At 38.1% G+C, this 25,388-nt stretch overlaps 1 protein-coding gene across 8 annotated transcripts in view; it reads right to left on the bottom strand.

Annotated features, from left to right (window-relative positions):
* Positions 1 to 25,388, bottom strand: part of ANKRD62 (ankyrin repeat domain 62) — a 112,618-nt gene that overhangs the window by 65,108 nt on the left and 22,122 nt on the right. For all 8 annotated transcript variants that reach the window (XM_074383809.1, XM_074383807.1, XM_074383805.1 and 5 more), the window contains 7 exons: positions 24,015 to 24,048; positions 21,425 to 21,494; positions 18,193 to 18,262; positions 17,930 to 18,111; positions 16,107 to 16,146; positions 15,397 to 15,455; positions 3,176 to 3,269 (listed from right to left, as the gene is read on the bottom strand). In XM_074383809.1, coding sequence (XP_074239910.1) covers positions 3,176 to 3,269; positions 15,397 to 15,455; positions 16,107 to 16,146; positions 17,930 to 18,111; positions 18,193 to 18,262; positions 21,425 to 21,494; positions 24,015 to 24,048 — 549 coding nt within the window. The remainder of the gene's footprint in view (positions 1 to 3,175; positions 3,270 to 15,396; positions 15,456 to 16,106; positions 16,147 to 17,929; positions 18,112 to 18,192; positions 18,263 to 21,424; positions 21,495 to 24,014; positions 24,049 to 25,388) is intronic.

Genomic DNA, 25,388 nt, shown 5'->3' on the forward strand with positions numbered 1-25,388 from the left:
GCCACCTGATTCAAGCCCTATAATCATCTCATAGATTCACTGACAATTTCATCCACTCAACATCAATGAACAAAACTGTCAAAAACAAAAAAATTAAAAATCCAAACAGATAAAGTAACACTGTATATTTTCCTTTTCTTTACAGTCTACTATTTAGTACTAATAATTTCCAATGTGACTTTCTTTTTACCCCTTCATCAGTTTACACTTTGTTGTTTATATCCAAAATGTTTTCCTCTACTATTCTGAAAAATTTTTTAAAAATTATACTTTCAGTTCTGAGGTACATGTGCAGATTGTGCAGGTTTGTGACACAGATATATATATATATATATATATATATATATATATGCATGCCATGGTGGTTTATTGCACCCATCAACCCATCATCTACATTAGGAATTTCTCCTGTTTTCCCTCCCCCAATCTCCCCAAACCCTGTTATTCCCCCACCCATCCCCTAATCCTCCAACAGGCCCCAATGTGTGATGTTCCCCTCCCTGTATCCATGTATTCTCATTGTTCAACACCCACTTATGAGTGAGAACATGCAGTGTTTGGTTTTCTCTTCTTCTTGATTGCATCCTGTAGTTTGGCCTTGTCTTAAAGTTTCTTGACCCACTCATGCAAGACAGTATATTAAACACATCACAAAATAATGTATAAGCAGCTTTCAATGTGTAAATATTTATTGCAAAAATAAAAATTTCACATTCATTATGATAAACTTTTATGTTTCAAAATCAGTACAATGTTTATTGAAAACATTAGTTTTGTTATTCAAGGAATAAATCCTATACTTTTTGTTTCTGAAATTACTGTGTTTGGGTATACCATGCTAGTCTTTAAAGTACTTTTATGGAACAGGTATCTAATCAAAACATAGCTTTCTTAACAAAAACAGTGAAAGGTCTTTCATTCAAATGAATTCCATTTGATTACCTCATATAAATTTAACCTTTATCTTTGATGTGTGATATAAAGTGGAGCAATGAGTTGCTGTGGTTTACCCCATTTCTTGCACTCCTTCCTCCTTCCAATAATTTCAAGGGCAGTGATAATCTAATGTCCTGAGTGCAAACATACTGAAGCCATCTGAATTGACTTCTCTCAAGTGTCCTCATCACTAACTCTAAAACTACTGAGATAGCTTATTTCTTTCCTCTCTCATTCCCCCTTCACAATCCCTTTGTCGTTGGAAAAGCCTCTCAATTTGTGGTCTTCCTTCTCCTTGCATATACGCCTCCTGGATTATGCCCACTACTTCTTTACTCTTCATTAGGCAGTAGAATCTCACATCAATAATTTCTATTTCATAATCTTACCCTCTGGCTGGAAACATATTCAGAAATAAAAGCAAAACAACACTTTCCCTTGGTCCTGTTATGTCTTGAACTGCTATCCAATAGCAATCCAATGGCAAATAGATATATGGATGGGTACTCAACAGCACTGATCACCAGATAAATGCAAATCAAAATGGCTTTTATCCAAATGACAGGTTTTAATGCTGACGAGGATGTGGAGAAAGGGGAACCCTCGTACATGTGGGCATGTAAATTACTACAGCCACTATGGAGAATACTGTGGAGAGTCCTCAAAAACTAAAAATAGGCTAGGTGTGAGGCTTCACACCTGTAATACCAGACAATGGGACACCAAGGCAAGAGGATTGCTTGAGTATAGGAGTTTGAGACCAGCCTGGCCAATAAGGTGAAAACCTATCTGTACTAAAAATGAAAAAAATTAGGCAGCATGGTGGTACACACCTGTGGTCCCAGCTACTTGGGAGGCTGATGTGCAAGAATTGCTTGAGACCAGGAGGCATATTTTTTTGCTTCTGTCTAAAAGAAAAAAAAAAAAAAAACCCTAAAACTAAAAATAAAACTACCATATGATCTAGCAATCCCATTGCTAGGCATATACTAAAAAGCAAGGGAATTAGTAAATTGATGAGATATCTTCCTTCTTATGTTTATCACAGGACTCTTCACAACAGCCAAGATTTAAAAGCAATCTATTTGTACACCAACAAATGGACAAAGAAAATGTACATATACACAAGAGAGTACTGTCTAGTCATAATAAAGAATGAGATCCTGTCATTTGCAATGATGTGGATGGATATACTAATCAGAAAATTCAAAATTACCTAGCTAATTTCTTTCTTTTCCTCTCATCCTTGCTTACAATCCTTGTGAAAATTTTTACATCTGTGGTCTTGATTCTTCCCATTCTACATTTTTTTATGGATTACTCCCACCAAGTCTCCCCTCTTATTTTAGCAATAGTATCTTACATCTATAATTTCTATTTCTTCATCTCTTTCTACTTCCCCTCTGGCTAAAAACATGACCTGAAATAAAAGCCAAATCATGCTGTCCTCTAAGCCTGTTATTATTGAACAGGTGGCTCTTCTTTCCAATTTCTATATAGAAAAAAGTCTATAACCTTGCCAATCAGAGCATGGCTTGAGGATCAGCAGCATTAGCATCACCTGAAAACTTAATAGAAATGCAGAATCCCCGGCCTGCTGAATCAGAATGTGCATTTTAAGAAGTCCCTGAGATGATTTATTGAAGTATGAGTTCTTTCCATACTGACTGCATATGACATCAAATTGTACGCATGCATAGATGACCATATATGCTTACATTCACATGAGGTAGATAACACATAGCTCTGCCTGGTCAGGTACTTCCATCAAAGAGGAAGACAGGAAGAATTAAAAATTTTGCTCTAATTCTTCGACAAGCTTTGGTGCTAGAAGCCCACTACATCTTCTTTCCACTTTTCTAAAACACTTTTCTTCCTTTTTCTGAGAATTATTGGGTTTGCCACCTTCCATTATATGAACGTTCTGTTTCTTTCATTTACTCCCTGTGCTCACTGCCTTTCTCATTCTTCATTCCCTCTTCTCTCCTTTCTTCTTATTTCCTGACTTTCCTCAGATCTTAGAGTATCTTGAAATGGAGCTATTAATTAAACTCCTTTAGTGGCATTCTCAATTTACTCTCTTGTAGATGTGTGTTAATACAGAAAACGTATCACCTTCTCACTTTTCTTACTGTACATTTAGTAAATCATCTTCCTTTGCTTGTTATACTATATCAGTGATGGTGTTTTCAAGTAAACATTATGTTAAATGTTTTTAAAAATAAAATATGTTTATTACCATCTACATTTCCATTTACTGCATTTTTCTTCTGCTGATCAACAGGTCCAGATAAACGACCACCATGTATCTGGAGAACATTCTTCGAGATACTCTGTTAAAATTAATATCAACAATGAGTTTCAATACAAAATAACAATAATGAGTTGCACAAACATTTCCTAATCGCTTATTTAAAATATCTAAATTTCCTATATTTAAAGCAATGAGACTTAAAAAAAGAGAAGCAGGTACTGAAAGCCAAAACATTTCTTTTTTTTTCTTTGCTTTGCTTTTTTTATGAGAGTCCAGGCTAGAGTGCAATGGCATGATCTCAGCTCACTGCAATCTCCACCTCTCAGGTTCAAGCGATTGTCCTGCCTCAGCCTCCTGAGGAGCTGGGATTACAGGCTCATGCCACTGTGCTCAGCTGATTTTTGTACTTTTAGTAGAGATGGAGTTTTCATCATGTTGGCTAGACTGGTCTCAAACTGCTGACTTTAAGTGATCCATCTGCATTGACCTCCCAAGTGCTGGGATTACAGGCATGAGCCACTGTGCCCAGTCTGGAAACCAAAACATTTCAACAGAGAACCTCATATATGCTTTTTAGAGGGAGCTTATCTTTTATCTTCATTAGGCTATTGACTCTGTAAAACTGAGTATGGAAGGCGAAAGGAAACTTATTTACAGGGAAAGTATTAACTTACATGCATATTTCAGCAAGACACTTGCTTCAAAAGACCTAACTCTAATTTGTAATCTCCATCAAAAGAGGGCATTATAAAAATACAATACATTCGCTATATTACAGCATTTAACATTTAAAATAGTCCCAATTATAGAATTTTTTATTAAAAGGAGATAACTGGCATAAGAAACTTTGGAGTACTACAGGTTGTGTATAAACAGAACACTGATGAAGCTGTTTCATTTAGGCAAACAAACGCCTGATAAAATTAAAGTATTTCTTGAAAAAATTTTTACTGATATAAAAATGGTTGAATAAAATGGCATAGAAGTAAAAAAAAACCTTTTATGTTATGTTTAAATAAAAGCAAGTAAATATTAGATATACTCTGCCACTCTTTTCCATTTAAGAAATAACTTAAAAAACTAGAGCAAGCCTTAATAAAAGGGAAGAATAAGAACATTTATTCACAAAGCATCTAAAATGTTCCAGATTCTCATTTGCACATTTTCTTTCCTACACATTAAAAATGATGATGATGATGATGGTTACCCCACTTCCTGCTTCCTGGTCATTTGAGGATTTAAAAGCAAAATGATGAACAATTGTTATCCATTTTTCTCTCTGTCCAGAACATCTTCCTTTTAGATTTTCACATGGCTTGCTTCTTCTCAGCCTCTAGCTCGCAGCTTAAATGGCACCCGGAAAGATCTTCTCTGACTACACAGTTCTACTCCCACTCTCATCCCAATCCTAACTACAAACTTCCTCAATTTCCTGTAATGGAGTGTTTTCTGTTTTCTTCATAGGGAGCACTTGCAGTGACTTATGTGTTTGTTGTTTGTTTTTGTGTTCCTACCACTCTAGGATAAGCCTTCATCTTGTGTATTCAGTGTATTACTGCCTAGTACACAGTAGACAATGACAGAAATTTATTCAAAGTCAAAATATATAAAACCTTATCAGGAGGTCTTGGGTGTCAAATCACTCTACTCCCATAGGATATCACTAGTATTAGACCACTAAAACTTTACTTCAAAATGGAAATCCACCTACCTATGCTATACTTTCTCATTGTTCTCTTGACAGTAGTGACTACTTGACAGTATCGACTAATTGACAGTATTGACTACAGGTTAAAAAAAGACTCACAGTATGTATTAAGGCACTGAATTTCACTGTGATTCATTTTGTCTCATATTTGTATGTATATATTCCAGTTTACAAAATATTTTCACATTTCTTACCACATTTGTATATTATGCATACCTATGAGATAGATATTAATAGTCTTTATGAAAAAGGTCACTGACATTCAAATAAGTTAAATAAATTTTCCCAAGATTCCATAGCTAGTAAGTGACAGGACCAGGATACTAACATATCTTTTGACTTCCACTCAGTGCTGGTACCAATATGTACCAGCTGCTTCTACCTAAGAGGTCAGGCCATTCCCATCTATGTTCACAGTTGTTGCTTTGAAATATATTATTATTATTTTTTTACTTATGTTACTACAAGTATGACTGCAACAAAGAAACTCAATGCATTCTATTATTAAAAAGAACTAAAACACTATTAAACCAAATTGTTGTTTGTATGCTTCCACACATAAACTATTTCCCATGCTTTTCCTTCTCAGAAAATGTTCTTTGCATATTTAAACTGATGATCCAAATATATCCATACCTTCAAGTCCTAGGCATTATCTTTTCAAATTCCAAGTTGCAAAAAAACAACAACAACAACAACAAAAAAAAAAAACCCTACAGTTTAAACTCTTTATCTCTGCATCTCATTGGGATATTTACACATTCAGATATACCATAGAATCATACATTTGCTCCTAGGTTGACCTGGAATAATTCTTTAGCGTTTAGATAAACTTCCCTTCAGAACTCAGTGATTCCATATATATATTTGCACTATACTACACTGGTTGTGTTTTTTTTTTTTTTTAATTACATTTTAGGTTTTGGGGTACATGTGAAGAACATGCAAGATTATTGCATAGGTACACACATGGCAGTGTGGTTTTCTGCCTTCCGTCCCCTCGCCTGTATCTGTCATTTCTCCCCATGCTATCTCTTCCCACCTCCCCACTCCCCCGTCCCTCTCCCATTTCCCCTCAACGGACCCCAGTGTGTAGTGCTCCCCTCCCTGTGTCCATGTGTTCTCATTGTTCAACACCTGCCTATGAGTGAGAACACGCAGTGTTTGATTTACTGCTCTTGTGTCAGTTTGCTGAGAATGATGGTTTCCAGGTTCATCGATGTCCCTACAAAGGATGTGAACTCATCGTTTTTGATGACTGGGTAATACTCCATGGTGAATATGTACCAATTTGCCCTATCCAGTCTATCATTGATGGGCATTTGGGCTGGTTCCAGGTCTTTGCTATTGTAAACAGTGCTGCAATGAACATTCGTGTGCATGTGTCCTTATAGTAGAATGATTTATAATCCTTTGGATATATACCCAGTAATTAGATTGCTGGGTCAAATGGGATTTCTATTTTTAGGTCTTTGAGGAATCGCCACACTGTCTACCACAGTGGTGGAATTAATTTACATCCCCACCAACAGTGTAAAAGTGTTCCTATTTCTCCACATCCTCTCCAGCATCTGTTGTCTCCAGATATTTTAATGATCGCCATTCTAACTGGTGTGAGATGGTATCTCAATGTGGTTTTGATTTGCATTTCTCTAATGACCAGTGATGATGAGCATTTTTTCATGTTTGTTGGCCTCCTGTATGGCTTCTTTTGTAAAGTATCTGTTCATATCCTTCGCCCATTTTTGAATGGGCTTGTTTGTTTTTTTCTTGTAGATCTGTTTTAGTTCTTTGTAGATTCAGGATATCAGCCCCTTGTCAGATGGGTAGACTGCAAAAATTTTTTCCCATTCTGTTGGTTGCCGATTCACTCTACTGACTGTTTCTTTTGCTGTGCAGAAGCTGTGGAGTTTGATTAGGTCCCATTTGTCTATTTTGGCTTTGATTGACATTGCTTTTGGGGTTTTGGTCATGAAGTCCTTGCCTACGCCTATGTCCTGAATGGTTTTGCCTAGATTTTCTTCTAGGGTTTTTATAGTGTTAGGTCTGATGTTTAAGTCTTTAATCCATCTGGAGTTAATTTTGGTGTAAGGTGTCAAAAAGGGGTCTTGTTTCTGCTTTCTGCACATGGCTAGCCAGTTTTCCCAACACCATTTATTAAACAGGGAATCCTTTCCCCATTGCTTGTTCTTGTCAGGTTTGTCGAAGATCAGATGGTTGTATGTTGTATTTCCTGTGATGCCTCTGTTCTGTTCCATTGGTCTATATCTCTGTTTTGGTACCAGTACCATGCTGCTTTGATTACTGTAGCCTTGTAGTATAGTTTGAAATCCAATAGTGTGATGCCTCCTGCTTTGTTCTTTTTGCTTAAAATTGACTTGGCTATGCGGGCTTTCTTTTGGTTCCATATGAAGTTTAAGGTGTTTTTTTCCAGTTCTGTGAAGAAAGTCATTGGTAGCTTAATGGGAATAGCATTGAATTTGTAAATTACTTTGGGTAGTATGGCCATTTTCACGATGTTGATTCTTCCTAACCATGAACATGGAATGTTTCTCCATCTGTTTGTGTCCTCTCTTATTTCGTTGAGCCATGGCTTGTAGTTCTCCTTGAAGAGGTCCTTTACATTCCTTGTTAGTTGTATTCCTAGGTATTTTATTCTCTTTGTAGCAATTGCGAATGGCAGTTCGTTCTTGATTTGGCTTTCTTTAAGTCTGTTACTGGTGTATAGGAATGTTTGTAATTTTTGCACGTTTATTTTGTATCCTAGGGCTTTGCTGAAGTTGTTTATCAGTTTCAGGAGATTTTGGGCTGAGACGATGGGGTCTTCTAGATATACAATCATGTCATCTGCAAATAGAGAAAATTTGATATCCTCCTTTCCAATTTGAATACCCTTTATTTCTTTGTCTTGCCTGATTGCTCCAGCTAGAACTTCCAGTACTATATTGAATAGGAGTGGTGAGAAAGGGCATCCTTTGCTAGTGCCAGATTTCAAAGAGAATGCTTCCAGTTTTTGCCCATTCAGTATGATATTGGCTGTTGGTTTGTCGAAAATAGCTTTTATTGTTTTGAGAGACGTTCCGTCAATACCTAGTTTATTGAGAGTTTTTAGCATAAAGGGCTGTAGATTTGTCAAAGGCCTTCACTGCATCAATTGAGATAATCATGTGGTTTTTGTCTTTGGTTCTGTTTATGTGGTGAATTAGGTTTATGGACTTGCGTATGTTGAACCAGCCTTGCATCCCCGGGATGAATCCTACTTGATCATGGTGGATGAGCTTTTTGATATGCTGTTGCAATCAGTTTGCCAGTATTTTGTTGAAGATTTTTGCATCTATGTTCATCATGGATATTGGCCTGAAATTTTCTTTCTTGTTGAGTCTCTGCCGGGTTTTGGTATCAGGATGATGTTTGTCTCATAAAATGATTTGGGAAGGATTCCCTCTTTTTGGATTGTCTGGAACAGTTTCAGAAGGAATGGTAGCAGCTCCTCTATGTCTGGTAGAATTCGCTGTGAACCCATCTGGACCTGGGCTTTTTTTGGGTGGTAGGCTCTTTATTGCAGCCTTGCCTTCAGACCTTGTTCTTGGTGTATTCAGGGTTTCGGCTTCTTCCGGGTTTTGGCTTGGAAGGATGCAGGTGTCCAGGAATTTATCCATTTCTTCCAGGTTTACTAGTTTATGTGCAAAGAGTTTTTTTTTTTTTTTTTTTTTTACAAATATTATTTTTTATTTTTTTATTACATTTTAGGTTTTGGGGTACATGTGAAGAACATGCAATATTGTTGCATAGGTATACACATGGCAGTGTGGTTTTCTGCCTTCCATCCCCTCGTCTGTATCTGCCATTTCTCCCCATGCTATCTCTTCCCACCTCCCAACCCCCCGTACCTCCCCCATTTCACCCCAATGGACCCCAGTGTGTAGTGCTCCCCTCCCTGTGTCCATGTGTTCTCATTGTTCAACACCCGCCTATGAGTGAGAATATGCGGTGTTTGATTTTCTGCTCTTCTGTCAGCTTGCTGAGAGTGATGGTTTCCAGGTTCATCCATGTCCCTACAAAGGACGTGAACTCATCGTTTTTGATGGCTGAGTTAATATTCCATAGTGTATATGTATCACATTTTCCCTATCCAGTCTATCATCGTTGGGCATTTCGGTTGGTTCCAGGTCTTTGCTATTGTAAACAGTGCTGCTATGAACATTCGTGTGCAAGTGTCCTTATAGTAGAATGATTTATACCTTTGGGTATGTCTCCAGTAATGGGATTGCTGGGTCAAATGGGATTTCTATTTTTAGGTCCTTGAGGAATCGCCACACTGCCTTCCACAATGGTTGAATTAATTTACATTCCCACCAACAGTGTAAAAGTGTTCCTATTTCTCCACATCCTCTCCAGCATCTGTTGTTTCCCGATTTTTTAATGATCGCCATTCTAACTGGTGTGAGATGGTATCTCAATGTGGTTTTGATTTGCATTTCTCTGATGACCAGTGATGATGAGCATTTTTTCATATGTTTGTTGGCCTCCTGTATGTCTTCTTTTGTAAAGTATCTGTTCATATCCTTCGCCCATTTTTGAATGGGCTTGTTTGTTTTTTTCTTGTAGATCTGTTTTAGTTCGTCGTAGATTCAGGATGTCAGTCCCTTGTCAGATGGGTAGACTGCAAAATTTTGTTCCCATTCTGTGGGTTGCCGAGTCAGTCTACTGACTGTTTCTTTTGCCATGCAGAAGCTGTGGCGTTTGATTAGGTCCCATTTGTCTATTTTGGCTTTTGTTGCCATTGCTTTTGGCGTTTTGGTCATGAAGTCCTTGCCTACGCCTATGTCCTGAATGGTTTTGCCTAGATTTTCTTCTAGGGTTTTTATGGTGTTAGGTCTGATGTTTAAGTCTTTAATCCAACTGGAGTTAATTTTGGTGTAAGGTGTCAAGAACGGGTCCTGTTTCTGCTTTCTGCACATGGCTAGCCAGTTTTCCAACACCATTTATTAAACAGGGAATCCTTTCCCCATTGCTTGTTTTTGTCAGGTTTATCGAACATCAGATGGTTGTGGGTTTGTTGTATTTCCTGTGACGCCTCTGTTCTGTTCCATTGGTCTATATCGCTGTTTTGGTACCAGTACCATGCTGTTTTGATTACTGTAGCTTTGTAGTATAGTTTGAAGTCCGGTAGTGTGATGCCTCCTGCTTTGTTCTTTTTGTTTAAAATTGACTTGGCTATGCAGGCTCTCTTTTGGTTCCATATGAAGTTTAAGGTGTTTTTTTCCAGTTCTGGTAGCTTGATGGGAATAGCGTTGAATCTGTAAATTACTTTGGGCAGTATGGCCATTTTCACAATGTTGATTTTTCCTAACCATGAACGTGGAATGTTTCTCCATTTGTTTGTGTCCTCTCTTATTTCATTGAGCCATGTCTTGTAGTTCTCCTTGAAGAGGTCCTTTATGTTCCTTGTTAGTTGTATTCCTAGGTATTTTATTCTCTTTGTAGCAATTGCGAATGGCAGTTCGTTCTTGATATGGCTCTCTTTAAGGCTGTTACTGATGCATAAAAATGCTTGTGATTTTTGCACGTTTATTTTGTATCCTGAGACTTTGCTGAAGTTGTTTATCACTTTCTGGAGATTTTGGTCTGAGATGATGGGGTCTGCCAGATATACAATCATGTCATCTGCAAATAGAGACAATTTGAGTTCCTCCTTTCCAATTTGAATACCCTTTATTTCTTTTTCTTGCCTGATTGCTCTGGCTAGAACTTCCAGTACTATACTGAATAGGAGTGGTGAGAGAGGGCATCCTTGTCTAGTGCCAGATTTCAAAGGGAAGGCTTCCAGTTTTTGCCCATTCAGTATGATATTGGCTGTTGGTTTGTCGTAAATAGCTTCTACTGTTTTGACATACGTTCCGTCAATACCTAGTTTATTGAGGGGGCTGTAGAATTTTGTCAAAGGCCTTCACTGCATCAATTCAGATAATCATGTGGTTTTTGTCTTTGCTTCTGTTTATGTGGTGAATTACGTTTATGGACTTGCATATGTTGAACCAGCCTTGCATCCCCGGGATGAATCCTACTTGATCGTGGTGGATGAGCTTTTTGATATGCTGTTGCAATCGGTTTGCCAGTATTTTATTGAAGATTTTTGCATCTATGTTCATCATGGATATTGGCCTGAAATTTTCTTTTCTTGTTGAGTCTCTGCGGGTTTTGGTATCAGGATGATGTTTGTCCCATCAAAATGATTTTGGAAGGATTTCCTCTTTTTGGATCGTCTGGAATAATTTCAGAAGGAATGGTAGCAGCTCCTCTTTGTATGTCTGGTAGAATTCAGCTGTGAACCCATCTGGACCTGGGCTTTTTTTGGGTGGTAGTCTCTTTATTGCAGCCTCGACTTCAGACCTTGTTACTGGTCTATTCAGGGTTTCGGCTTCTTCCGGGTTTCGGCTTGGGAGGATGCAGGTGTCCAGGAATTTATCCATTTCTTCCAGGTTTACTAGTTTATGTGCATAGAGTTGTTTGTAATAATCTCTGATGATGGTTTGGATTTCTGTGGAATCTGTGGTGATATCCCCTTTATCGTTTTTTATTGCATCAATTTGGTTATTCCTTCTTTTCGTTTTTATTAATCTGGCTAGTGGTCTATTTTGTTGATCTTTTCGAAAACCAGCTCCTGGATTTATTGATTTTTTTCAAGAGTTTTTTGTGTCTCTATTTCCTTCCGTTCTGCTCTGATCTTAGTTATTTCCTGTCTTCTGCTAGGTTTTGAGTTTTTTTGATCTTGCTCCTCTAGCTCTTTCAATTTTGCTGATAGGGTGTCAATTTTAGATCTCTCCTTTCTTCTCATGTGGGCAATCATGGCTATATATTTTCCTCTAGAGACTGCTTTAAATGTGTCCCAGAGATTCTGGTATGTTGTGTCTTCATTCTCATTGGTTTCAAAGAACATCTTTATTTCTGCCTTCATTTCATTGTTTATCCAGTCAACATTCAAGAGCAAGTTGTTCAGTTTCCATGAAGCTGTGCAGTTCTGAGTTCGTTTCTGCATTCTGAGTTCTAACTCGATTGTACTCTGGTCTTAGAGACTGTTCGTTATGATTTCCGTTCTTTTGCATTTGCTAAGGAGTGATTTATTGCCAATTATGTGGTCAATTTTCGAGTAGGTGTGATGTGGTGCTGATAAGAATGTATATTCTGTGGATTTGAGTTGGAGAGTTCTGTAAATGTCTACTAGGTTTGCTTGTTCCAGGTCTGAGTTCAGGTCCTGGATATCCTTGTTGATTTTCTGTCTGGTTGATTTAATATTGATAATGGGGTGCTAAAGTCTCCCACTATTATTGTGTGGGAGTCTAATAAGTCTGTTTGTAAGTCATTAAGAAATTACCTTATGTATCTGGGTGCTCCTGTATTGGGTGCATATATATTTAGGATCGTTAGCTTTTGTTGTTGCAGTGATCCTTTTACCATTATGTAATGTCCTTCTTTGTCTTTTTTGATCTTTGTTGCTTTAAAATCTATTTTATCAGAGATTAGAATTGCAACTCCTGGTTTTTTTTTTTTTTTTTTTTTGGTCTCCATTTACTTGATAGATATTCCTCCATACCTTTATTTTGAGCATTTGTGTATCCTTGCATGTAATACGGGTTTCCTTGATACAGGACACTGATGGATTTTGGCTTTTTATCCAATTTGCCAGTCCATGTCTTTTGATTGGGGCATTTAGTCCATTGACATTTAGGGATAGTATTGCTATGTGTGAATTTGATACTGTCATTTTGATGTTACCTGGCTGTTTTGTTGGTTAGTTGATGCAGATTCTTCATTGTGTTGTTGCTCTTTTACCATCTGGTGTGTTTTTGGAGTGGCTGGTACTGGTTGTTCCTTTATATGTGTAGAGCCTCTTTCAGGAATTCTTGTAGAGCAGGTTTGGTGATGATGAAATCTCTGAGTACTTGAGTACTTGCTTGTTCACAAAGGATTTTATTTTTCCTTCACTTATGAAGCTTAGTTTGGCTCGATAGGAGATTCTGTGTTGAAAGTTCTTTTCTTTAAGGATGTTGAATATTGGCCCCCAATGTCTTCTGGCTTGTAGGTTTTGTGCTGAGATCTGCTGTGAGTCTAATGGGTTTCCCTTTGTGGGTAACCCGACCTTTCTCTGTGGCTGCCCTTAGCATTTTCTCTTTCATTTCAACCCTGGTGAATCTGAAAATTATGTGCCTTGGGGTTGCTCTTCCTGAGGAATATCTTTGTGGTGTTCTCTGTATTTCCTGGATTTGAATATTGGCCTGCCTTTCAAGGTTGGGGAAATTTTCCTGGATAATAGCCTGAAGAGTACTTTCCAGCTTGGATTCATTCTCTTCATCACATTCAGGTACACCTATCAAATGTAGATTAGGTCTTTTCACATAGTCCCACATTTCTTGAAGATTTTGGTCATTCCTTTTGCGCTTTTTTCTGTTTTCTTACCTTCTCTTTTTATTTCATTGAGTTGATCTTCGACCTGATATCCTTTCTTCTGCCTGATCAATTTGGCTGTTGATTCTTGTGCATGCTTCACAAAGTTCTTGTGTTGGGTTTTTCAGCTCCATCAATTCACTTATATTCCTCTCTATGCTGTCCAGTCTCGTTAGTATTTCGTCCAATCTTTTTTCAAGGTTCCTATTTTCTTTGCGTTGGGTTAGAACATGTTATTTTAGCTCACTGGTTTCTTACTACCCACCTTCTGAAGTCTGACTCTGTCATTTCATCACCCCCCTTCTCCATCCGGTCTGGTTCCCTTGCTGGTGAGTTGTGATCCCTTTAATGAGGAGAGGTGTTCTGGTTTCGCAAGTTTTCAACCTTTTTGAGCTGGCTTCTTCCCATTTTTGTGGGTTTATCCACCTGTTGTCTTTGTAGTTACTGTCTTTCAGATTGGGTCTCTGAGTGACCTTCTAGTTCGTGGATGCTAAAGTTACATCTTTTTTTTTTTTTTTTTTTTTTTTTTTTAAAGCTTTCCTTCTAACAGTCTGGCCCCTCTGTTGTAGGACTGCTGAGGTCCTCTCCGGCTCCTGCTTGCCTGGGGATCACCTGCAGCAGCTGCACAACAGTAAGGGTTGCTAACAGTTTCCTCTTCCGCTATCTTTGCCCCAGAAGGATGCTCACCAACTCTCAGTCCATTCTCTCCTTTGTGAAGTGAGTCTTTGGATCTATGGCGGTCAGGGAGCTACTTGAGGAAACAGTCTATCTTTTACTGAGGCTTAAGTCCTAAGCTGTGAGCTCCGTTGTTCATTCAGAGCTGCTGGGCAGGTACATTTAGGTCTGTTGCACTGAACTCATAAAGCATTTTTGTTCCCAGGTGCTCCATCCCGGGGAGTTGGGGCTTTATGAGCTTCCGTTGTGCTGCTGCAGTTGTTTTTCCTTTCATGTCTGCCCTGCCAAGCTAGCAGCAGGCCTAGCCACTGCCTGCTCGCAGAGGCTTTGGTGAGCTGCTGTGGCCTCCACCCAGCTGCCCTGTGCTCTTCCCTGCAGTCCTGTTTATATGGGCATAGTTAGAACTGTCTCAGCAATGGTGGCTCCACCTCTGTTATGGTGGACTCTCTCTGTTGTGGCAGGTTGCCTCAGCAAAGGCGGGCTGCCTTGGCGATGGCGGCCTGCCTCCGTAATGGTGGAGTCTTGGTAATGGCAGACGCCCCTCCCCCACCGAGCCAGACTGTCCAGGGTTCAGCTGTGCTTGGTGTAAAGGACTCTACCCAGTGGGTTTTCAATTACTGTTTTTGTTTTCGTTGTTGTTTGGGGTGAAGGGGTGGGAGCAACCGAGCCTGATTACCTGGCTCCCTAACTCAGAGTTTTTTCTTTTATTTTTTAAGTTGAACGACCCCGCGTTCCAGTCGCTTGTTGAAAAGGCGCCGGGATCTCCCGTGCTGCAACTCACTGAGTTGACTCAAACAGAGGCACCGGCTCCTGGCGGATTTTTTGCCTAGGAATCTCCTGGCCTGGCTCGCTATTTCCGATGAATGGGCAACTCTGCCGTCTCAGGGATCCGATCACCAGCTAAGAGGGTTCCCAGAGCAGTGGCTTTTGTATGGAGAACTGCCGCAACAGGGCGTGGTCAAAGAAGCCGCGTGGGCCAAATCAGCCCTGTGGGGGCCAAAACAGCCGCACCAGCTGGGACTGTGGCACTGGCGACCCCTCTGCCTCGGTATCTCCTGGTCTGTGGGCAATAAAAATTCGTCTGGAAATGCGGCGTCCACTCACCCTCTGCACTTTCACTGGGAGGTGAAGTCCTGTGCTGTTCTTAGGCGGCCATCTTACCAGCATCCTCCTACACTGGTTTCTTAAATGAATTCTGCAAATTAGCAGAACTGTACTATGCAGCAGTAATTGACTTAGCACATATTTATTGTATTCATTACACACTGATATGTGAGAAAATAATTCCTTTATGGGTGTACAACAGGTGAGAAAGTAAAGCCCAAACATCCTATTTTATGATTTAACATGACTTGATACTTACAACAGTAGACAGTACCTTAGATCTCGAGGGTGACCCTATGTCTTCCTCTTCTCCTGATCCTGATGCAGACTTATCTATAAAATGTTATTCACAGATACATTCATAACACTATTAGTTACTGTAAATTTCAAATACATATGTAAAGTCTATCTCCATTCATGAATATTTAAATAAAATAAAAATAGTAGAAAAAGATTTCAGGTTTGATGTAGTTTCAGGAAAAAGGAGATTGTAATATGAGAAAAAATAGCAAAAAAGATAATGATATTTGGGTCTGTGACTTTGGTTTTTTTTTTCTTGTGACAGGGTCTTGCTCTGTTACCCAGAATGTAGTGATATGATCACAGGTCACTGCAGCTTCCACCTCCTCAGCTAAAGTGATCTTCTCACCTCAGCCTCCCAAGTAGCTGGGACTACAGGCCTGTGCTATCATATTCAGCTAATATTTGTAGGTTTTTTTTTAAAGCAGAGCTCAAGTTTTGCCATGTTGCCCAGGCAAGTCTGAAATTCCTGGGCTCAAGTGATTTGCCTACCTTGACCTCCCAAATGCTGGGATTATAGACATGAGCTACCACACTTGGTGTTTTCTTCTTCTTTTTTAAATAATAGCATTTAAGCAAATACTTTTCTTTTCAAAGCTATTCACTAACTTACCACCTCTGATTTTTGTACACACAGAAAATTATTATAATTTGTTTGCTCTCATGGAGCACTTTAAATAATACCATTTTCTTTTTTTCCAGCTGGTAGTTTTGTTGCTTCCTCCTATAAAAACAAAAACAAAAAAAAAACTTTGGAAAACATTGTATTTCTTTATTTACTGTGCCTATAAAATCATGGCATTTCCTGAGAAAAGCTGAAAATATAAACAAACGACAAATTCCACCCTATATTCAAGTGGGGATAGAGATATATGAAAAGCAGCAAGAAGAGAAACATATAACACCAGGTCTACAATTAAAATGAATAAAATATGGTGAGGCTATTAAGAGAGAATAGTCAATTCTACTTGGAAAGCTCCATAAATGTTGAAAAACCAGGGCCATATTTTGAAAGACAAAGTGAAGATTGAGGGTATAAATGGTTTCTAGATAAGGCAGCATGGGCAGAAGAATGGTACACGACATCACATGGCAAATAAGGGGCATTAAAGTAAAACTGGAATGCAGTCAGAGGAAATGGGGTGGAGAGAGAAAACAGGAGAACGAGGTCAAACTACAAAAGATATGTGTCATGCTGGAATGTAAAATCTCCCTTCATGTAATGGGGATCCATCCACTCAATGAGCAGACGAGTTAAGATCATCACAAATATATTTTGGGAGAAGTCATCCTGGCAGCAATGTAAAAGCAAATGAAAGTGGTGAGGCAGGGACCAAACTATAAAAGAGTATTCTAGAAATACAGGTCACAATGTGAACTATAGTAATAAGATATGAAAAGTGGTAAGCAGGTAAAAATACAGAACTTGGTAAGTGAACACATTGGTGATGTGAGACCTGGAGTGCAGGATTTCCCTCTTTCTATATATCAGTGCTATTTACCAGGTGTTACATATTAGGAGGGGGAAGCCAGATGACAGAGTAGATTACAAAGGGTAGTAGTCAGGAAAGAATCAAGAACAATGTGTTCAGTTTAGGACCTATAAAATTTGAGGCACCCAGGAGACTTAGAAGACAGATTGGGATAAATACATTTGGAATAGAAGTAAATAACCTTAATCAGGAAAAGGATACAGTATTGATAAATATTTGTAAAATATACTAAACTAGTAAAATTAAATAATGCAAACCTATACAGAACTCTGAACTTTTGAAAATGAAAACATGAGGGAAAATCATGGAATTCCACTTTTCAATTATGTATTTATTTCCCCTTTTTTTTTCAAGAGTATAAAATATTCCTTAATTAATCTAGGCAGACACTTATTTCTGGAATATTATGGCAATGCATTTTTGAATTGCATGGAAAGATTTAATTCTTGTTTTTTTTTTTTTTTTTTTTTTTTTTTGAGACAGAGTCTAGCACTGTTATCCAAGCTGGAGTGCAGTGATGTGATCTTGGCTCACTGCAACCTCTAACTCCTGGGTTCAAGCAATTCTCATGCCTCAGCCTCCTGAGTAGCTGAGAATACAGGCATGTGCCATCACGCCTGGCTAATTTTTTTGTTTATTAGTAAAGACAGGGTTTCACCATGTTGCCCAGGCTGGTCTCAAACTCCTGAGCTCAGGGGATTTGCCCACCTTGGCCTCCCAAAGTGTAAGGATTACAGGCATGACCCACTGTGCCCAGCTCATTTTAAGTTGTTCTTTTGGGTTGCTTATTATTTATTTCCTTTCATAAAGGCAAATCTAAGAACTGTTTATTCCCATCTCTTTTCATAAACCTCAATCCCGTACATCTATCTCTGTAGTTGTTACACTTGTTTTCTGTTGTGATCTTGAGGACTTGAATTTCTTTCTAGGATCCCTGTCCTCATTATGAAGATTGAGGGGATGGTATGTGAAAGAGCATGGGGAGGGGAAAGATTTTAAAAAGAAACAATCTACCTTTGTAACACCAGGGTTCACAATAGGTTTGAGGGAAGGTTTCAGACCAGGATGAGTAGGTCGACAAGGCTGAACATTGATGATTTTAGGATGGATTTTATCCCCATCTTCATTTCCGCTGTCAGAACTGCTGCCCTCAAACAAAGTTATATTTCCTGTTCTCACAGTGCCATATGTTTTCACTAAAGTTAAAGGAAAGAGTAAAAAATTGTGATCAAGAGTCAATGAATAACACAAGAATAGGTAGTCTTCAGATAGCTTACCATTATTCCTCATTGAGACTGTTTTTTGAGAAACAGTTCTTTGCTTGGTTAAGTGTTGTTTTGGAATATTCTGGAAAAAAAAAAAAAACAATAGCTTTAAGAGAATAACATGTATCAAGTTTGATAAAATAATTATAATATTCACCAGTAATATATGATCTAACACAAAGAATACAGGTTTTAGAGTCCCTCAGATGTATTAATAGATTTAAACCTTAAATCTGTCATTTACTAGTCTACATGCTCTCACGGGATGAGAATTATGAGAGATGATACAGATATCCTCAAAATGTTACTCTTTTGCCACTAGTTCATTATTAAACAAATACTATATCAATTAGATCATTTCCTTAACCAAAATAACCTAGAACACAACGTAGCCATAAGGAGTTTTGAGTATTACTGAAAAAAACTAATGTATTAAGAAATATAAATTAAATATGTAATTATATGTTGTGTATTTGCATAAACTATGTCTTATAGGGAAAATGTGAGAACTTAGTTTTTAGTGGTATCTTATTTAAATGGGCAGACATTGCAAACAGTACAAGCAACTTCTATACTGTTTATAAAAAAGCTAAAATAAATTATCATATTAATTCAGCTCCTTCCAAGAAAGAGAAAAAAATAAGAATAAACCTTGTGGGGCAATGACAGATGAGTGAAAACTACACAAAGCTACTAAGGAGGAAGCTGTCACTAAATATGCTGACAATAGAGACAGAGTGTAATGAAAGAACAGAAACTAATGACATGTGTTCTGCAAGGAAAAGGGCCAAAGTAAATCATTTTTAAAAGGAGAGGCAAGGCACAGTGGCTCAAGCCTGTAATCCCAGCACTTTGGGAGGCCAGGGCAGGTAGATCACGAGGTCAGGAGTTCAAGACCAGCCTGGCCAACATGGTGAAACCCTGTCTCTACTAAAAATACAAAAACTAGCTGGGCATGGTGGTGCATACCTGTAATCCCAGCTACTCAGGAGGGTGAGTCAGAGAAATGCTTGAACCTGGGAGGCAGAGGTTGCAGTGAGCTGAGATTAGATTGTGCCACTGCACTCCAGCCTGGATAACAGAGCAAGACTCTGTCTCAAAAAAAAGGAGAGATGGGACAGAGAAACAACAAAACAAAAAAGAGACAGCCAGTCAGTCAAGCATTAGCTTAGCCAAGGAAAGAAAAAATGTTAACCACAATAATGTATGTGGAGAAATACAGATACCTAACAGAAACTTGTGTTCATAATGGATCCCGAGTAATATTGATTAAAATTTACTCTACAATAAGCTTTTTGTAAAAACTTGTATAATAAAAGGGTTAATTTTATTACTCTAAAATACATCTATCACTACCTGAAAGATGGAACATTGTTAACATCGAGAGAGAAAAATAGAACAAGAAATAATCCATCAACTTTCCACCTGGAGAAAGAATTAGCAAGCAGAATTCTAAACAGTAATGTGTGGATTGAAAATATATATTTAATATAACATGAGTTTGGGCTTTAAAAAAAATAAGAAATTTAACCTAAAATCTCAACCTAAGCTTCCACTTGAAGGATATTAGAAGATATACTAAATCCATCTTTTCTACTTATGACATATTTCTAATTTATTTCCTTCCCATTTTGACATGTTTTCTTAACACAACTTATCTGAACTTATATATCCTAAACATTAAAAAGGGCCAGACATGGTGGCTCACACCTGCAATCCCAGTACTTTGGGAGGCCGAGGAGGGTAGAACACTTGTGGTCAGAAGTTCAAGACCAGCCTGGCCAACATGGTGAAAGCCCCTCTACACTTAAAACTCTCTGTCTCTCTCTCTCTCACACACACACAGACACACACACACACAGACACACACACACACAATTATCCAGGTGTGGTGACAGGAACCTGTAATCCCAGCTACTAGGGAGCCTGAGAACGAGAATAACTTGAACTCAGGAGGCGGAGGTTGCAGTGAGCTGAGATCGTGTCAACCGGGGTGACAGAGCAAGACTGTCTCAAAAAAATAAATAAAATAAAATAAAATAAATATATAAATTTAAGCCAATTTTAGAAATGAGATTATTAGAATATATTACATGTATTATGTTACTTATAACATTCCATTTTATAGAAACTCATTTGTGTGTTCATTTATTTATAATGAAAATATTAAAATACTTCTTACATGCAAATCATAATTCTAGATACTCCAAAACAAACATGTTTCCTAATCTCCAGTAACTCATAGTAATATAGTAGCTTAAAATTTTTTATTTAAGTAACTGAATAGAAAAGCCTGAGATTTGAAATTTTAGAATGAGATACAAGAACTCTGAGTAAGTATTTCTGAAAATTACTTACAAAAACCTTCTGAAATTAAAGTCTTATCATATCAATACTAAAATTCTCTGCTTACTTTTGTAAGAACAAAACATGTATTCTTCAATTAGATTAAGATTTTGAAATACACTCTTAGTGACTTAGAAAATACAGTGGAATCTCTTTACCATACAGATATTGAGGAAGAATTTTAATTTCTAGTCTTCCATAATTTTTTAAAAAGTTAGAGATGGAGTCTTGTCATGTTGCCCAGGTCTCAAACTCTGGGGTTCAAGCAATTCTCCTGCCTCAGGCTCTTGAACATCTGGGATTGCAGGCACATGACATCATGCATAATTAAATTCCCACTATTGCCAATATTGTTTTAGTCTAATTACAGAACCAAGGATAAATTTTTTTTAAAATTCTCTGCCAAAAACTGTATAATACCAAAATAATAAATGTTCAAGAAGAAAAAAGCAACTATATGCTATGGTTAACAGGGAGACTCCATGATTGCTACAAGTAACTGGATCCATTAAAAGTTCATTTAACAGATAAGTATTATAAAAGTCAGTTAGTATGGTTTTAAATTCACAGTAAAGATATTTATTCTAATGAACTTTGACCAAATTTCACATTTCCTCTCTCATGGGGAAGATTTTTGTAATATAATTTTCCTGCCATTATGTATTTTCCAGCCCATTCTCTTTTTCAGTTCTCATTCCCTTGAAGTATTTAGCAGTTATCTGTTATTTACCAAAGTAAAAAAAATAAATTTACCTAGTTATATATCTATAAAATGGTTTTCTTAACCAAATTTCTATTCTGCAGATAATCAAAGCTAGACTATTGCTAAATTTTAAGAGTAAATACTATATAAAACTAGATTCAGAGTGAGAATATTAATTTCACAATATCATTTTACCTTGGATTTAAAATTGAAGTAACCATCCTGTGAAGTATGCCCTAAAAAGGTATCCAGTCTGCAGGAAAGCCTTAAGAGCAAAAATATACAAAACAAACAAAAAATAAGGTTCATTTCTTACAAAAACAAACAAAACAAAACAAAACCAAAAAACTCCCAGTCTATATTTATATGTCCCTTCAAAAAACAAAAAAAGAAAAACAAAATCTAGGAAAAGAGCAGCTATCAGTATATCAAATAATATATATCCTGATGTAATTAAAATATGACCTTTGTTTCAAAAAATATCTGTTACCTATTTCTTCCTTCAGCTCTCCAAACCTATGTGATATCCAATGCCTACTCAGTCTTACTTCCATACCAAATAGTGTCAGCCAATATACTGGCAGAGACTTACAGCAGTTTGTCCTGAAGGCTGAACTGAAAGTTCAATTAACCCATTTATGCCTGAGGTTGCAGTTTTTTGAAGTTGAAAAGTCAGACCTTGGTGATGACCTTGAGTGGTAGGATATAAATAACTCCCACATGCTTAGCATTCTAATAACAGAATACTAGGCATAAACAGGTTTAGCTAACATAACTGAGTCCTTGGAGTTACATCTCTATTTCTCTAAGTACTATCTGAATATCTTCTTTACTGTGGGTTCCCACTTCCAGATCTTTCTGCAGGGCTCCATGGCAGTCTCCAGATTTTAAATGTTCAGTGTAGGAAAGCACAGATTCCTAAAAGGATGAGCTCAAATAATCAAGGGTAGGAGCTCCGTTTCCCTGTTCCTGGAAAGCTAAATGGAGTTTCAATCATCCACCTCTAGGATAGGCATATGACCAACTACCCAAATGAAGCTCTTGGCTGATTTCCCAGCTAATCCTATGCTTGCCTTCAACCTACATAGATATTAGAAGAACATCAGTTAATTGGGAAAAGAAGCAAAGAAAAGGGGAGACCTGGCCTGGGTCACAGATCTATGCAGTTCAGCGACCTCCAATACCCTAGCACTTGATAAGCTCTAAGCTACACCTCTGTAAGCTGGAGTGGAAGATGATACACATTTCTATCTGCTCTATGACTCTTCCCAGTGGCTCAAATTCTCTTAACATCTTTCAAAAAACAAAAACAAAAACAAAAAACCCTTGATGTCTGCCAGTTTCTCTAATTAGAGAAATGAAACAGCAGCAACCTGTTTAGGACTTTCTTAAGCCCCCTACTTTGTCTTTCTTGCTAACTCTCAACATCCTGTGCTTTTCTAATTTATCCTTATCACAAAGCCCAATAGTCTGATCTCTTTTCTTAAACCCCTATTCTTATCTAATTCAGTGTCTTTGGCCACTCCCTGCTAGTTCTATTCTTATCCACTTCCATTAAGGTTCACCAGCTCATTCCATTCTCATCATCTTCCATTGGGATCACTAGACCCACTCTCCCTTTTCTATTATTAAAATACTGACTGACAGGATGGTATACAAGAGGACTAGGCTTTGAACTAAGGAATTAGAGTTCAAATCTCATTTATGCTACAAAGTGTTTCCAAAGAAATCATTTACTATCTTTGAGTTTCAGGGTCTTCACCTGAACAACCACTTGTCTGGGATGTTAAACACAGATTGAAGTAGTAGATATTTTGTTTAGTCCCTAAGATCTCTTAAAATCCTGAAATTCGATGTGCTTTTGATTCTGTATATTGAAAAATGGAGAATTTTTAGCTGGCATGAGCACAGTAATAGAAAAACAAAACAAAACAAAACAAAACAAAACAAAACAAAACAAAACAAAAAAAACCCACCAAGAAAAGCAGAGAAGAAACAAACAAACCAAAAAAAAAAAAAAAAAAAAAAAAAAAATCAAGAAAAGAATACAGAAAACTCACAGGGAAAAAAAAGGACTTTGGAGAAAAAGAAACAGCTTCATGGAACTAAACAATGTACTTGCCTAAAGGGAAAACCAAACAGGGAAGTCAAGAAAGTGGAGAAATCAATTAACATTTCGTTTGAATGTGAGCAAAATATAATTAATGTAACATGGTCTATATGCAGACCACTTACAGCAAAATATTTCTCTCCAGGACTTGGCTGACATTGCCTATGGAAAACAATCTAGGGTCCTGTAGCCCAGCTAAGTAAGATCTGCCTTAAAAACCTTGATGGTAAAAATAAGGTGCTGGTTAGCACTGCAATTATCAGGTACATTAGGACAAATTTCTAAACTAATCAAGTTTCTAAGGAGAGTGTTGACATAAAACAAAATGTAACTTTCTGAACTGATCTGATGTTGACCTGTACCTTGATCCCATTGCTGCACAGGTCTTAAGAGAAGTGATCTGGGGGCCAGGCAGGCTCATGGTCAAATCATGGGTTGGCTACTTGTTAATTACAAGATCATGGGCTAATTATCCAACCTCTCTAAATCGTGGATACCTAATTATTAAAAAAGCAGGTGATAATAGCACAGCTACTTGCAAAGCTATATGAGAACTACAGGAGATGATAAATGTGAAGCACATAAGCCCAGCATAAAACACCCAACAGTTATTAGTTTCTTTACTCTACAGTCCCTTAGATTACATATCATTTTTCAAAATCTGTAAAATCCTACCTGTTCATGCAGTCTTCAGAGGTAGCAGCATGCGCTATTAAAGAAAAAAATATATATTTTAAATCAACAATAGAAAAACATAAACTATTAGAATCATAAGGGAGTATGGTGGCACACAGCTGTAATTCCAGATACTACTCAGGAGGCTGAGGTGGGAAGATCACTTGAGCCCAGGAGTTCAAGACCAACCTGGGCAACACAGCAAAACTCTACCTTCATTTAAAAACTCCTGAAAGATGGCTGATTAGACACAACTCCAGCGCACAACACCCAGCAAGAAAGATGCAGAAATCCAGAGATCTCCTAGCTCCAAACAAGGTACCAGGTGCATTTTAATGCATCTGGTCCGATGGTGAACAAAGCCCACTCAGGGCAGACCAGGGCGGGGAGGGGTGCTCCTTCACCCAGAAAGTGCATCGGACCAGTGAGTGGGAGGCTCTCCCTCTGGCACTCCAGTCAAGACATAGCACTTCCCCTAAAGCCTCAGCAGTACACAAAACAGGGGATCTTTGCCAGTCAAGCAGCAGGAATTACAAGCATAGAGTTGAATAAGAGCCTGCAGACTGAGCTATTGTACCCTCCCACCACCTGGAGAGAGAGGGAGCTGTAAGCGGGAGCAGCTGGGCAGGCCCCTACTCCATGACTGGAGAGAGAGGAAGCTGAAAGGGGGAGATGGCTGGGTGCAGCTGGGCGGCTCCCTACCCTCTCCCATAAACCCCAGAGGGCTGAAGTTCTGACTCTAGTGGGTTGTGCAGCCACTGCCACAGTCTGAGATGAACCTTGAATGATCCAGCCCAGTGGAGGAAGGGCACAACTCACCAATAGAGGGGTGGAATTGGGCTACATGTTTTAACAAAAAACACAGGAAGCCTACTTAGCAACAGGACAGCATTCTTGACAACGCTTACAGGTCAGTGGAAGAGGTGGGCCTAATCTCCCAGTATAAACAAAAAAGACACAGGAAGCTTTCCTAGTAACCTGAAGGAGTCCCTAGAAACCCAGTAGCGCCTCCACAGGCAGACAAGCGACCTCATCAAGCAGCTCCCTGACATCACAGCCAGGTATATCTACAAAGATGAAAAAAGGAAAAAAAAAAAAAAAAAAAAAAAAAACAGCGCAAAAAAGTTGAAACCGTCAAAGACCAGAACCACTCTTTTCCTTCAAAGGATCACAACTCCTCAACAACACAGGATCACAACTTGAGTGAGGAGTGCGATGAATTGACAGAAACAGGCTTCTGAAGATGGGTAATAACAAACTTTTCTGAGCTAAAGGAACACATTCTAACTCAATGCAAAGAAACCATAAACCCTGAAAAGAGGTTAGAAGAAATGCTAACTAGAATAACCAACTTAGAGAAGAACATAAAAAACT

The sequence above is a fragment of the Saimiri boliviensis genome, chromosome 13, assembly GCF_048565385.1.
Source record: "Saimiri boliviensis isolate mSaiBol1 chromosome 13, mSaiBol1.pri, whole genome shotgun sequence".
Lineage (NCBI taxonomy): Eukaryota > Metazoa > Chordata > Mammalia > Primates > Cebidae > Saimiri > Saimiri boliviensis.